The sequence below is a fragment of the Calidris pugnax genome, unplaced genomic scaffold, assembly GCF_001431845.1.
Source record: "Calidris pugnax isolate Ruff unplaced genomic scaffold, ASM143184v1 scaffold189, whole genome shotgun sequence".
Lineage (NCBI taxonomy): Eukaryota > Metazoa > Chordata > Aves > Charadriiformes > Scolopacidae > Calidris > Calidris pugnax.
Window position 1 is genome coordinate 1,701,551 of NW_015091069.1, and position 15,587 is coordinate 1,717,137.

General features: G+C 41.6%; 1 protein-coding gene across 1 annotated transcript in view; it reads right to left on the minus strand.

Annotated features, from left to right (window-relative positions):
- GYS2 (glycogen synthase 2) overlaps positions 1-15,587 on the minus strand; it is a 72,074-nt gene that overhangs the window by 30,471 nt on the left and 26,016 nt on the right. The window contains exons 8-10 of the mRNA XM_014956997.1: positions 10,647-10,828; positions 5,054-5,245; positions 4,025-4,210 (exon numbers count right to left, since the gene is read on the minus strand). Coding sequence (XP_014812483.1) covers positions 4,025-4,210; positions 5,054-5,245; positions 10,647-10,828 — 560 coding nt within the window. The remainder of the gene's footprint in view (positions 1-4,024; positions 4,211-5,053; positions 5,246-10,646; positions 10,829-15,587) is intronic.

The following is a 15,587-nucleotide window of genomic DNA, read 5'->3' on the forward strand; positions in this document are numbered from 1 at the left end:
TTTTTTTTTTTTTTTTTTTTTTTTTTTTTTTTTTTTTTTTTTTTTTTTTTTTTTTTTTTTTTTTTTTTTTTTTTTTTTTTTTTTTTTTTGTTGTTTTTTTTTTTTGTTTTTTTTTTTTTTTTGTGTTTTTTTTTTTTTTTTTTTTTTTTTTTTTTTTGTGGTTGGACTCGATGATCTCAGAGGTCCCTTCCAACCACTAAGATTCTGTGATTCTGTGACTAAGTTTTCAGTCCCCTAGAAAATGTCCTCTTACAGCTCACAAGCTCACATGTGCCCCCAGCTCAAGAAACAAAGAATTTTGTTAGCCTAAGGTTCATCCTCTATGCGATCTAGGGAATCTGTAAAGAATCATGCGTCACAGTGTGGCAACCCTTCACTAAGTCATTCTTAACTTTTCCCCAAAAGACTAGTTAAGCTGAAGGTCAACTTGTCACATGTTCAGTGTTTGTAAGGGCTATCAGAAGACCACATAGAGCCTTCCCTTCCAGTTTTATCACCTGCCAGGGGCTGGTGACTTGAGCTCTTTGTTTATAGAAGTGCTAGAGAAAATGTCAGCCACCCCGCACTGCACAACCCTTTGCCTCATCACTGATATTGACGTTCGCTCCAAACAAGTTGGGACTTGGGCCAAAGTCTTCTCTGGTGTGAAGCTACTGACCTCACTGGCTTACTTCAGAGAATACTTTTGTACCTTCTATACTTGTGCCAATTGGCACCTATTGAGCTTTGCTAGGAAGGTGAATTAAAGTGTGTGTGTGTGTGTGTGTGTCAGTTACAGTTACAGTGTCAGGCCTAACAGGAAATATTATGGTGAGGAACAACACGCTGGCCACACACACTCGGGGCACTGTGAAGAGAAAGGACTGTGAAAATGCCAGGCAAATATCTTTTATCAGTCATCAAACAGTCACGTCATGATTTTGCCTGTGGATCCCACTGTTAAATCCCTTAACGCTGCAGAAAACCACTTGGCCTCGCAGGGCTGAGTAGAACTCTCTCTTGCAGGCGTCCTAAGCCAGCTTTTTGTGGTCTGTATTTGGGACTAGAAAAGGGAACATGAGGTTTCCTCTTTCCTCTGCAAAGGCTGTGCACACCTGATTGTCTCCAGGCACAATTAAACCATACCATTCCTTTTTGTGCTGCAATAGTTTTCCACCTCATCACTCTCTACAACTTCGTGAAAGGACACTGTAGAGAGGTTGGGGCTGGTCTCTTCTCACAGGTAATTGGTGACAGAACGAGAGGGAATGGCTTCAAGCTCCAACAGGGGAGGTTTAGATTGAACATTAGGAAAGAATTTTTCACTGAAAGAGTGACAGGGCATTGGAACAGGCTGCCCAGGGAGGTGGTGGAGTCACCATCCCTGGCTGTGTTTAAGGGCCGTTTAGATGCAGTGCTGAGGGACATGGTGTAGGGGAGGACTTTGTAGAGTAGGGGAGATGGTTGGACTCGATGATCCCAAGGGTCTCTTCCAACCTAGACAATTCTATGATTCTATGATATCTGGCACAGCACATATTACAGTTGCATTTTTCCCAACCATCTTAGCTGCTGTCCTTAGAACTGCTGTCCTTGCTGTCCTGGAAATTGTGTTCCAACCATGAAACGCTGATCCAAAGTAAGAACTTAAAGAAAATTATTATTATAATGCTTTAAAGAAAGAAAAATATGCAATAACACTGAAACAGGAAAACCAGCCCTTCTCCTTTGGGGTGGGAGGGGATGACACGCCCTGAAAATACATTGTCTCATCCAAAGATTAAACATTAGGAAGCCCTGGAAAATCTTCTCTACTGTACAATTAACAGTTTATTACTAGAAGACAAGAACAAGAACAGCCTCTGAAGACTTAGCTATTTGTATCATTTAATTATTGTACTCCAGATCAACCTCTCATGTTTCTCAACTGACTTTTTGGCCAGGTTGACCTTTTTACAACCAGAAGAGTCCTCTTTAAGACATCTGATCTCTTACTAAAAGTTAGTTTTTTCAGGGAAAGCTTTAGCACATTATAAACATGTTAAACAGTAGTATAGCAGGTTGGCACCATTTTCTCTATTAGTGCCTTTAAATGTCAATCTCTCCACAGAGGGCATAAAGCACTAAGGTCTAGAAATCCTTTTTGTTTGTTTGTTTGTTTTTCCTACGGCTTATTTACTAATTATCTGTAAGATGCAAGGCTAAATGAATAGTTACTGCTGAAAAGTCCCCACTTTCTCAAGTGTTAAACCTGAAACTGCACAGTTTTAGTTCTTTTAATCTAACTCTCTCCAGAGAAAAATAACTTAATGTGACTTTAAAGCTAGATTTTGCATATATACACATAAGGAGATTATGAGGGAGTGGGAATGTCTAGACTCCTCTAACTTGGGTCTGACAACAGGACTGGGTTATTCATGCTGCCTCATTAATGCACCTAATATAATTTAGGAGGCTAGTTTTCCTAGGTGATAGATAGAGACAGATCTTTCTGATGGTAATCTGAGGCTGTTTGCCTTACACTGATTGTGAAGAGGCCAGTGTAATTCCACTCATGATAGATGGTGCTTGGAGGAGTAACCATCTATGTTAGCTACCTCATATTGGGCAGAGAGAATTCCCCCAAAACACCACCGTGCTGCAACCTTTATGCGCACGAGTAAATGACTGAACATAGTCTTTGACTCCTAGTGTGGTCAGCAGATCCAACAGTTGCTTTTGGTGGGACAGAAAAGAAAAAAAAAAAAGTAAGGTGATTGACTGTTTCCTTGGAGTACAATGGACTGTTAATCTATTCCGAGCTTCTGAATAAGGCCAGTAGCACACTGCTGCTTGGGCCTTGTCTTTGGAAGATGCTGTTCTACAGAGCGTCGAGCTCCAAACATCCAACTGAAAATTGCCAACTGAGTAGCTTTTTTCATTGATTTTAGCCAAGGAAATGCATGGACAGTGAATAAGGCAGCTGCTTTAGTCTTTTAACTACCTCTACCCTCAGTAAGTGCTGGAATGCAAAAATCTCTTGAACTCAGTTTGTCTGTAACCATATTAGAAATCCCAGATTAGGTAATGTACCTCTACTGAAGGCAGTGCTAAAGACATCTGGGTCCCTAAAAGGTTGGTTTGTGTTATGCTTTGAGTGGAAAGAGAACAGTGAAAACCAAAACCACTAGATAACAAAAATTCCAAGAAACGGATGTGGTCTTTTGATCTCCTAAAATACTTCCTACATTTGTCAGTTACAATGTAGCCTAATCTGAAAAGCCTGAAAGTAGCAGGACTTATGACTTGGAAGAATTAAGAAGTAGCTTAGCGAAAGAGAAAAGATAATTTATGGAATTCCAGGGTAATTTCAACAAGAGGAGGGCTACTGGCTATTTTTAATACTGCCTTTTGTTAAGAAGGACTGGTGTGAGGCTGCACCTGAACCTGCATACATCAGATGATGACTGCAGCTGAATAGGTTTTACATTCACTGGTTACTCATACTGGTACCAGTAACTCCCAAACCACAGCAATCAACTCAAGCAATGGATGTCTTTCGTGAACACAAAGGAGAAGATTCTCAAGGACACTTAACTTATAACATTGTCTGGGCCCATAACTCTCCCACTGCTTTTGAAAAATGTCCCAAACCATTGCCAAGAGAAATTCTTAACCTTCTTTTCAATCTCATACTGCTGCAGTATTACTCCATGTATCAGTGGATTGGACTAAGGTGCTGACTTGACTGGAGACTGAATAAGTTTCAGTCCTCTACAGTGCAAATCTGGTAAACCAAAGTTAACTGAAGGTAGCACAAGTATTCTAGAGACTCCACTGAGCTTTAAGATCTGTCAGATGATAGAGAGACAAAGGCACTCATGCCTCGACACCACATGGTCTTACAAATACCATTTCTTGTGCTCTGGAACTGACAGCCAATCACTCAGCTGTGGATCAATCATAAGTTATCTCACAACATACGATATGGTGTAGCACAGTAAATAGAAAAGGAGCAGGAAGCTGATTAACTGAAAAAAAGAAGGAATGAGGAAATGTCTCTTACCTGGTCAAGATTGTTGTAAAAATCTATATTGGCTGCACACAGGTATCTCCCAAGTAGAGTCGCATGGGTAGTAAAAATTGTAGCAACAGGAAGTTTCTGAGACCGAGACAGTATTAAACCCACTCCTGCCTGCCACTCATGGAAATGAGCAATTATGTTGGGCTTGTCATCAAACTGACAGGAAAGCTGAAAATAATGAGAAAGAACATACATTATGATGCTCATCATCCCAGCTACAGAAACCTCTTCTTTCCATGCCTTCTTCTGTGTGCTTGCTTTCTCTCATATGACAAAGCAGTACAGAGTTTTAAGTGGTCATGCATCTTGATTCCCATCAGCCCTAATCTTTAGCCCAAAAAGCACATGTGCCTTACTAGTACCTCAGGACAGTATCCTTCCTAGAGTGTTGGGGAGCTTTGGCAAGCACAGTCACTTGTTTCTTTTAACTTGCTCTTCTGCTGCTGAAACTTTTGTTTGGATAAGAAAATCATGAGCACCTATAACAGACAGATGATTCCACAGATTAACAGTTTCCTCTCTTCAGGCAGGCTATGGTAGAGCGACATGTGAAGTCATAGTGCTATCATTAATTCTTTCTGTCTGTCTATATTCCCTGTGCAAGGCAGTACCTAATCACTGACAGATGGCTTGACCAGCTTCAAGAACAGTTTGTGAGTGTGACAGTTTGACTACAGTTGGAGAGAAAAAGGCAGTTTGAGATCCTACATCTAAGGGCACCCAGTGACAAACAAGGAAGTTGAGAAGAAACAGAGGGGGAACGGACAGTAAAGACACATCCCAAAATCTGACGTAGATCAGCATCCCACCCCCAACCGACGGCCCACATTCTCCCAGAAAATATAATTAAAGGACCGCTTAAGATTTTAATTTTAAATACAAATTTGATCTACAACTGGTATCAACTTCCTTAAAATCATAGTTTTCAAACTGGAGAATAGGAACCACAATCCAAAGCTCTTTTGCCCTGCTGACAACGCTGAGGTTTGAGAATCTCTGTAACAACTGTACCTCTTTTAAAAACCAGGCTGTTAACGATCCAAAAATCACAGCATCGTTGGCTTCTCGGTCATGAAAAGGGATTCCTATGTTGCTGACATCCCAAAATTCACCTTTCCACTTGTCCAGATTCCAAGCTGCTGATCCTATATCAAACAGTAAGACATATGGGCTTCCCTCTATCAGCCATCTTCCAAAAAAGACCTATGGGGAAGAGGCAAAGATATAAGCAGAAAATGTAAAAGTAAATGTAAAGGCCAGTTAGCATAACTATTCTCATCCATCAATTCTTAAGTATTGTACATAAGGAATGTGTGATCATAGTCCTACACACCCAGCATTTGTGGTTTTCCTTGCAAAATACATGGAGTAATACTGGACCTAACACAGGGTAAAAGAAAATTACAATCTTTAAGAACATTCTAGTTTTAAGACTTGAATTTTAGTTTTTCATTACAATGTTAACTTTTTCTAATGAAAGCAAGCTTAGGCAGACTACACTTGGTTGAATAATGAGGTCTTACATTCTTATTGAAGTATCTATGCCATTTTTGTTCTTATTTCAAAATAATTCTTTTATTTCAGTCACATTTATTATCAATCTTTCACCATTTATGCTAGATTACTGCTGACAGATTTTGTGGGACAGGTGCTCAGGAACTGTATCTACGATGACATTTCCTCACTCTCTCCAGGCAGCACAGTTGATGTCCTTTGGCAGAGTAGAACGATCAATCAGAAGGTATAATAATAGCTAAAAATCACATCAGCCCAAACCCACAGCTTTCCTACTTTATCTGCATCAGCATAGTTAAACATCTCGAAGAGTATTTAGAACTCCACTGACATAACCTACCTGCCCAACCAGGAGAATAGGCTGAAATGTCGTAAGGCAACACAATACAGATTGTACCAGCCTGCACAGTCAAATTATTTCACATTAATTCTACCACCAAAAAACCCTCAAAAGAAGGCCACCTGGAGAGCAGCACAAAGGAATTGCAGCCACTCCAACCAGGGATCCAGTTTAAGTGCCTCTATGAAAATGCAAGTAGCATGGGGAACAAACAAGAAGAGTTAAAGACGTGCAGAGAACTCCAGGGCTATGATCTTATTGGCATCACAGAGACATGGTGGGATGGCTCCTATGGCTGGAGTGTTGGAATGGAAGGATACAGGCTTTAGGAAGGGCAGGCAGGGGAGATGGAGTGTTGCCTTCTATGTCAATGACCAGCTGGAGTACATGGAGTTCCACCTGGGGATGGATGAAGACCCAATGGAGAGGAAACAGGGAACACAGGGGCAGGTGACATTACAGCAAGGGTCTGCTACAGACCACCTGACCAGGATGATGGAGAAGATGAGGCCCCCTATAGACAAGATAGAAGCAGCATCACGTTCACAGGCCCTAGTCCTCATGGGGGACTTGAACCACCCCAATATCTGTTGGAGGGACAACACAGTGGGGCACAAGCAATCTACAAATTTCTTGGAATGCATTGAGGACAACTTCCTTCTCCAAGTGGAAGAAGAGCTAACAAGGAGAGGAACAATACTGGACCTTGTCCTACATATGCTGAACCAACAAGGAGGAGCTAGTGGGGAATGTCAAGCTCAAGGGTAGTCTCAGCTGCAGTGATCATGAGATGGTAGAGTTCAAGATCCTTAGGGCAGCAAGGAGGGTGCACAGCCACTACCCTGGACTTTAGGAGAGCAGACTTTGGCCTCTTGACGAATCTGCTTGGTAGGGTTCCATGGATAAGGCACTGGAAGGGAGAAGAGCCCAAGGAAGCTGGTTAGTATTGAAGGATCACCGCCTCCAAGCTCAGAAGCAATGTAACCCAACAAAGAAGTCAGTAAAAAAGCCAGGAAGCCTGCACGGATGAACAAGGAGCTCCTGGACACACTCAAAAGCAAAAAGGAGGCCTACAGAGGGTGGAAGCAAGGACAGGTAGCCTGGGAAGAATACAGAGAAACTGTCCAAGCAGTCAGGGACCAGGTTAGGCAAGCTAAATCCCAGATAGAATTAAATATGCCAGGAACATCAAGGGCAACAAGAAAAACTTCTATAAGGATGTTAATGCTAAAAGGAAGACTAAGGAAGATGCGGGCCCTCTCCAGAAGGAAAGAAAAGACCTGGTCACCCAGGATACGGAGAAGGCTGAGGTACTCAATGACTTTTTTGCCTCAGTTTGAACCGGCAAGGGCTCTAACCACACCATGCAAGTCGCAAAGGGCAAAGGCAGGGGCTGTGAGAATGAAGAACCGTATACTGTAGGTGATGATCAAGAACGAGACCACCTAAGGAACCTGAAGGTACACAAGTCCATGGGACCTGATGAAATCCACCCATGGGTCCTGAGGGAGCTGCCAGATGAAATTGCTAAGCCGCTTTCCATTACATTTGAGAAGTCATGGCACTCTGGTGAAGTTCCCACTGACTGGAAAAGGGGAAACATTACCTCCCTTTTTTAAAAAGGGAAAAAAGGAAGACTCGGGGAATTACAGGCTGGTCAGTCTCACCTCTGTGCCTGAAAAGATCATGGATCAGATCCTCCTGGAAGGCACATGGAAAATAAAGAGGTGATCAGTGATAGTTAACATGGCTTCACCAAGGGAAGTCATGCCACAAATTTGGTGATCTTTTATGACGGGGTTACAGCATTGATGGATAAGGGGACAGCAACAACTGTCATCTACTTGGACTTGTGCAAAGTGTTTGACACTGTCCCACATGACACCATGGTCTCTAAATTGGAAAGACATGGATTTGATGGAGGGACCACTTGGTGGATAAGGAACTGGCTGGATGGCCACACTCAAAGGGTTGCGGTCAATGGCTCAATGTCCAAGCAGAAACCAGTGATGAGTGGTGTTCCTCAGGGGTTGCTAATGGGACCAGTGATGTTCAACATCTTTCTTGGCAACATGGATGTTGGGATTGAGTGCACCTTCAGAAAGTTTGCCAACGACACCAAGCTGTGTGGCACAGTCAACATGCTGGAGGGAAGGGATGCCATCCAAAGGGACCTGGACAGGCTTGAGAGGTGGGCCCATGCCATGCCATGCCATGCCATGAAGTTCAACCAGGTCAAGTGCAAGGTCCTGCACCTAGGTCGCAGCAATCCCAAGCACAAATACAGGCTGGATGGAGAATGGATTGAGAACAGTCCTGAGGAGAAGCACTTGGGGGTGCTGGTTGATGAGAATCTCAACATGAGCCAGCAATACACACTTGCAGCCCAGAAGGCCAACTGTAGCCTGGACTGCATCAAAAGAAGCATGTCCAGCAGATCGAGGGAGGTGATTCTACCCCTCTACTCTGGTGAGTCCTCACCTGGAATACTGCATCCAGCTTTGGAGTCCTCAGCACAAGAAGGACATGGACCTGTTGGAGCAGTTTTAGAGGAGGGCCACAAAGATGATCAGAGGGCTGGAGCACCTCTCCTATGGAGACAGGCTGAGAGAGCTGGGGTTGTTCAGCCTGGAGAAGGCTCTGGGCAGACCTTATAGTGCCCTTCCAATAGCTGAAGGGGGCCTACAGGAAGGCTGGAGAGGGACTTTTTACACTACAGGATGTAGTGATAGGATGAGGGGTAATGGTTTCAAACTGGAAGACGGTAGATTAAGATCAGTTATTGGGAAGAAATTTTAAATTGTGAGGGTAGTGAAGCACTGGAACAGGCTGCCCAGAGAAGTTGTGGTTGCCCCATCCCTGGAAGTGTTCAAGGCCAGACTGGATGGGGCTTTGAGCAACCTGCTCTAGTGGGAGGTGTCCCTGCCCATGGCACGGGCACTAGAAGTAAATGATCTTTAAGGTACCTTCCAACCAATCATTCTATGATTCTAAGCAGCAGAGACATATTAACTGGGAAGAACAAGGTACTATAGGGAGACTACTGCAGTTTATACCCCATGCAGAGAAATCTTTTATGCCACTATTCAATCTCCTTTCATTCACCAGCCCGTGGGACCTCAGGGCTTGAACCCAGCCCTGATGTTAGAATTGGTTCAGTAGAGGTCAAGTCTTGAAAACAATGAGGTGAAGGCTCTTAGACCCATTTGCACAAAAAATACAGGGTGCAACAAAGACAGGTGTGTGAAGGAGGGTCAGCTCCTTATGTACTTATTTCAGGCTATCTAGGTTTCTTACTCAGGAAAATGAGGTTAAAGAGCAAGGAGTTTGTGTGAACCCATTCTTCACCTAAATACGAAGTCAGGCTGTGGCAAGGAACACACTTGACCTGCGAAGTTTGGAAGTGTTACTGGGTCCCCTGGTTTAAAGGGATCCATTGTGATGCATAAGCAAAATCCAGACATAAATGTTAATAGGATAAGCATCATTATTTGAGATCAAAGCTATACTTAAGGTACCTGGGACAGATTTGCTGCTCTATGTGAATACGCCAGCAGCACAATGCACATGTTGGGCTGGCAGAGTTGGCTGATTAAATTGAATGCATTGCTGGAACAACAAGAACTGTACACATACAGCATTGCAATTAATCTGCCCCATAAATCTTTAGCTGTTTTCCACACAAAAGAGCATTACACAGCCTGTAGAGACATGAGGCATGCAACAGAGGCAACAAGACAACTTGACCAATCATTTACAAAAATTTGATTAGAAATAAGAAATGGCAGTTGGATTTAGAACTAAAAGTTCCAACCTTTTAGTTTGAACTTCAACCTGAACGATGCAAGCATCACACAGTATTATTGTCCCCAACATGCCAATTAGCATCTCTGAGGAACTCAATGCTGAATGAAAGTGAAGGTGAGTTCTAGATCTCTGATGAAGACTTTCAAGAACAGAGGTCAGATTTCACATGTGTTATCTTCCACTCATTTTCAGGTAATCTATTGTCCTCAAGGGTGCAGCTGCTTGCAGCTTAGTAGCTTGCTCACCAACACAGCAGATTCTATTCCTTTCAGCATGTCACCTTTATAGAAAAAATTCATTTCTAGTTTATTGTTGGAGAAACAGTCACAGAGAGGCTATGAGGTTTGGCTGAGATCACACAGAAAACACTGGCTAAAAATTGTGTAGAAAACACAGATGAACTCACTCCTTGTGCTGTGGTTTAACCTTTCTTCCTCGGGAACAGACAACTAGTTGCATTGATCCAACAGAGCAGATTCTTTATCAGTTGGGTGGTCTTCTTAAGTCCACCTGTGGTTTGTCCCTTTCTGGCTCTCAACTCAATATAATGCCTCCTAAGAAAAATTGTGAGCGAGTGGAATGCTTTTCCCTCTCCAGCAGAAGAGTGTCAAATGTAACATAAGGGTTCAGTCAAAGTAAGGTCATATTATATCTACTAAAATCTCACTGTATTTAGAGACTGGATAGATAAGTCATCAATCCAATTAACCAGACTTGCAGATAAATGACTGTTAAAACCTGTAATTGGATAAACTGGTTCTTCCTCAAAAAGAACCTTTAATGAATTGACTCTGTTGTTCTAACAGTGGATTCTGAGCCTTTCCTATTGTGACATTGACCAGGACTGCTGTGTCAAGTGGAACAGCAAGAGCATTAACCAAAACTGTAATCTCCTCAGAGTCAGCTTTGTTGCCCTGGAAAGCAGTAGCACATCTTATTTACCTGACACCCTTGGCTTTTCATGGTGTCCATTGCCTTCTTAACTGCAGGGTTTGGAGGCTCACATGCTTCCACCTGAGTCTTCACATTGTGCTCAAAATAGGGACCAACCAGAAAATAGTTTTCACCCCATTCATCTGCTGTAATTTTCGCTTTTGTCTGGATCACAGTGTAAATGCCTCCCACTGCAAAAGAAGATCACAAAGAAAAAAAAGGAGAAAGGGGTACACAAGGGCCACAAAGCTCTGGAATAAGCTCCAACCCACTGGTGGATCAGACAGACCTCTAGTAAAATGCCTTCACATATTCAGCTTTTAAGTGAAACCCAGAGTCTATCACATAAATAGATGTTTGGTCTCTTAAATGGGATCAGAGCTTCACTGTACCATTTAGGAGTATGCACTGGTAGCAGATGTGTAAATCTTAAATGACAATTTAAGGCTTTGCTTATTGCTGAGTGGCTGCATATGGCTTCCCTCAATTTCTCCTCTAATCTCAAATGGATGCTTTCTATCCTTAACTTTTATTTTTACCTAGTCTGTGATTTTTTTTTAATTCCTTTTAGTTGGTTGATGTCACACCACAAATGTTGAATGAATACATTATTTCATTCTTATGTTATTCCCCATTTTTTGGAACTTGAAATCTTTACATTCAGACTGTGAGATTCAAATCCTGGGGATCACGCTTCTGCTCTTCCATGCCTAATCTCACTTCTACTGCAAACCAAGTACAGCCTTCTCCTTTTTTTTTTTTTTTGCAGCAGATACAATTTTCAAACATAGCTTTTGTGATGTGGAAATACATGTGGTGAGAACTGAGCTAGCACTTCCAGATTGTTTTACACAAATCACTGAGAGAAGTCAAGGGGCATTGACTACTGACTATAAAATGGATTTAAACCAATACCCTCGAAGCAAAAGATGTCATGTTCCATCACCATTCTAAAGAGTTGTTAAAGTTGGAAGGAACATAGCCCACACTGCCAGTATAAATGTCTGCAGCACCTTCCACCAAAATATTGTCCATTTTAAAAACAAATACAATATAAAATGTACAAGAGAATGCGACAAAAACATCCTCTGACAAGTCAGTACTGCACACAAGTCATACAACTGCACATAGCAAGAATCTTCAGAGATTACCTGGTTCTCCCTAAAAATCTGCAGCAAATGACCACTATTTACAGTACAGCAGCTCAAGTTGCTCAGCACTTTGGGAGATTAGTTCCCAGATTAATTAAACTGAATCACCTGACAGTTGCAGAAAGCCTCCAGCCAAGCCTGGTACCTTGCAGCCCTGAGGAACTGAACAACAGTTTTTAATTGTGCTCCTAGAAAAGAAACTGTGCACTTTAAATCCCTTTCTTTAGAAATATACCAGTTGTTTTGAATGCTTGAAGGGTCCGTAGCCCTACTATTTTAAAATCAAAATGTCTCAGGATTCTAGGTATTTTACAAAGAAAACCAAATGCAGCTGTAACCGTCCAGCTTGCTAAGTAGAATTATTACAATAGATCATTATCCTACATAGTAACTCAAGACCTAAGTATACAAGAATCTTCCAGGTGTATGTTCCTAAATCAGGCTCACAGTTCAAGAATTTTACATCATATAGACATGGAACTGCAGAAGGAAATCTATGCATAAGACTGTTCTTCTCCACTTCATTAGGACTAGAAAGCTAAGAAACTCATTTACAATCACCCTATTCTTCCACAACTGCTCCAGACAGGGATTTAGGTAAATGACACTATATATTCCCTCCAAGTTCCTCTGCTCACAAGCTGAGAGAGACTACTTGAATAACTTTGATTCAGATAAACATCTAATTTTAATCACATGAGACAAGTCACAATGATCAGCCCATAAAGTGATGCAGTAACCATGATCTGCCTGTTCTTATGGGGTGGTAAGTGGTAAACATTTCAGGGCACCGATTTCCTGAATGCAATGAAAAATACTCAGTATAAAACCAAAAAAGTAGGGTTAATGTAGTGTAGAAACCCTTCAGAAGATAGCTGCGATAAAAGCTCTGAGTTACCTGCTCCCCAAACTTGCTTTTGTCTTCTCTGTTACTGTGGAAATACGACTGACAAAGCATGCCTCTGCATAAGCTTTCATTGACAGGGGAGAGAAAATGTGCAAGTGAAGCTACGTATGTGAAAAGTATTGGGCATAATTTAAAAAATAGACATCTTGAACAGAGCGGTGTCTAGAATAATGTATTGGCTTTTGAAATGACAGTTTTCCATAGCAAATTCAAGGAGCACATGATGTATCATTAAAAGATAGCTAATATCTGCTCAGTTACTTTGAATTCCCTAGAAATACCTGTGTCAGTAAGCAATGCATGACGTAGCCTACTGAATAAAAGAATATGTACTAAGAGTACATATTCACTTGGAGCCTAACAGAATTCTCCTATTACTTCCAACAATTTAGTAAACCTCCTTATTCTTCTCCAAAATAATGTTTGACGGTCGTATTATAAACAGAAAACATTTCCAAACAACAGGGATGTACCAAAATGTACTTGATGTTGCAAGTTTCTCTATGCAGCCTCTGAAGTTTTGGACTTTGAAACAGTACAAAACATTCATTCATTTCCATTCTTCCTCTACTTCCAGAGAAAAAATAAGCTGGAAAGGGGAACTAAAATGTTTGGGGAAAAAGGGTTTTATTCATTTAACAGAAGTTTGACTTTTTTTTTAGTGACCTCTTTAAAAAATAGAAGATGAAAACATATTTTTTCTCAGAAAATTTCATAGAATTATTTTTAAAAGCTCGAATGTTTTCATATACATTACCACTACTATGAATTTGTCTAAAGGATTTCTCTGCATCACTCCAGTAATTTTCTTCTTTCCTCATTTCAAGTCCTGGTGCATTATTCCTTTCATATATTTAAAATCCAAGCAACAATTAGGGCCCTCCAGCACAGGCATCAGAACTATCTAAATAAATTAGAAGCCTGCAAGTCAAGAACAGTCTCTCAATATCACATCATGTCTGAGGAAAACATTAGGCAGAAGTGGAGATTTTTAGTTGGAATTTTAGTTATTGTTTGCCTGTTGGGGTATCTGGGGACCATTTTCAGAATAAGGTTGTAAAACATGTCAGGTGAAAAAAAACCACAGCATCTTCAGATAGTAGATGTTTTTCATGTATTTTTGGCTACATTCATGGTCAGGACTCATCAGAAGATAGCAGTTCTCTACATTCTGTGAAATTCTGGCATTCCAGATATGTTCTGAAAGAATACGGAAACACTGAAATTGGTGACAGATGTCCACAATAGAGAACCTATTTGTGTCTGCATCACCCCCAATGCATGAGATTGCATTTGAGATGGATTTGATGTTGACGTACCACCCCATCCTAGAAATGCACTGGGCTCGTGCCAAGTTTATGGCAGCACATCCCCACGCCTCACAGTGGGTTAGTTCAGGTGTCACAGATCACATCTTTCACCTTCTTCCAAGGAGCTTTCACAATGGAAGGATGTTTAACGCACAGGGGGCAAAATGCTGGTCCTACTGACTTCAGGGGATTCAGGATTTGATTTCCAATAGTCCAGATTTTCACCAGAGAAACTGTACGTAGAGCTCTGCTCCAGGGAGAACTGAACCAAGGTTTGTTTTTAGCAGAGCCTTCATTCCAATAGGGATGGAAAAAAAATATTTAGGATTCATCTATCAGTGACTCTTCAGCTAATCTGTTCACAGGTGAATGATGATACAAACTGGCTGTTTGCCTAGCGTTTTTAAGCATTCTTCTATTTTCTATCCACAAGCTGTTAGTATTACAGCAGGAGATACTAATCTAAATATTAATGGAATTATTTTAAAGACATCTTTATAGAGCACAGACCAGATCTTGAACATTCTCATCCCTTCTCATTAATGTATCAGAAAACCACTAAAATACAGCTGTTATTGTAACTTACAGAATTTATCCAGATTAAATACTTACATTTTCAGGGGGGGAAAGGGACTGCTGCCATTACTCCTGCAATGGCCTTTGGTTACTCCCCGTTGACAATTTCCACCTGTGGGGCTTCGGCCACAAGATCTACAGAGCTTGTAGCCACATGGTTTGTGCTCCTGTCCTTAAAGTTATTATTAGTCTTCCTGTTATGGGGGAAAGAAAAGTAGTCTTCCTTTTCCAACAGAGATCTGACTCAGACCTGGCTTTACTGGAGCGTGGTGGCCAGGAGAGAAGGGGAAGAGTGTGAAAAGCTGAGCTTCCCCAAGATTACCATGTGGTACTGCAGTGCCCTGGAGCTCTTCCCTGCCTGCTTTTTCCCTCTTCAGCCAGAGAAACACAGTAGATCCACTTCACAGTATGTTTTTCTCACTACTTTGGCAGGGGACTTTCAATGTAAGCTGATTTCAATGTTACACTTGGTTTAGATGGCAAATTCCTTTTCTCAGGGAAAAGTGACACTGGCAAATGAGACTTCTTTATTTCTCATTCTCTCCTTCAACTACCTTGTCTTTCTTTGCTCGAGACAGAGAAAAGGGCAAAGAAGAGCTGTCGGTGCTTCCCAATGTATATGTCAGAGATTGCCACTTAGCAATGTCCAGGCAGCAGCCAGGACAGAGAATATAGAAAGAAGTAGAAAGCTCTGCCTAGTTCAAGCATGTGTTAACATGATCTAGATTTAATGAAAAGAAAAAAAAAAGAAAAAAAAAAAGAGAGAGACACATCCACTGTACCAGCGGCTGAGAAAGAAGTGATGAGACTCTGGAAATGATGGATACTTGTAGATCTCTGAGCACTGCATTCATACAACTGACTTGTCCTTCCCTACAGCTGCATCTCATGCCTCAGTCCCAACCAGCACCATCTGCTGCTCAGGGAAATCCCAGTAAATGCTCACTCCCCATGGACAGCCTGGCACATGAAGATTCTCTCATAATACGTAATCAGATGTGCTCCA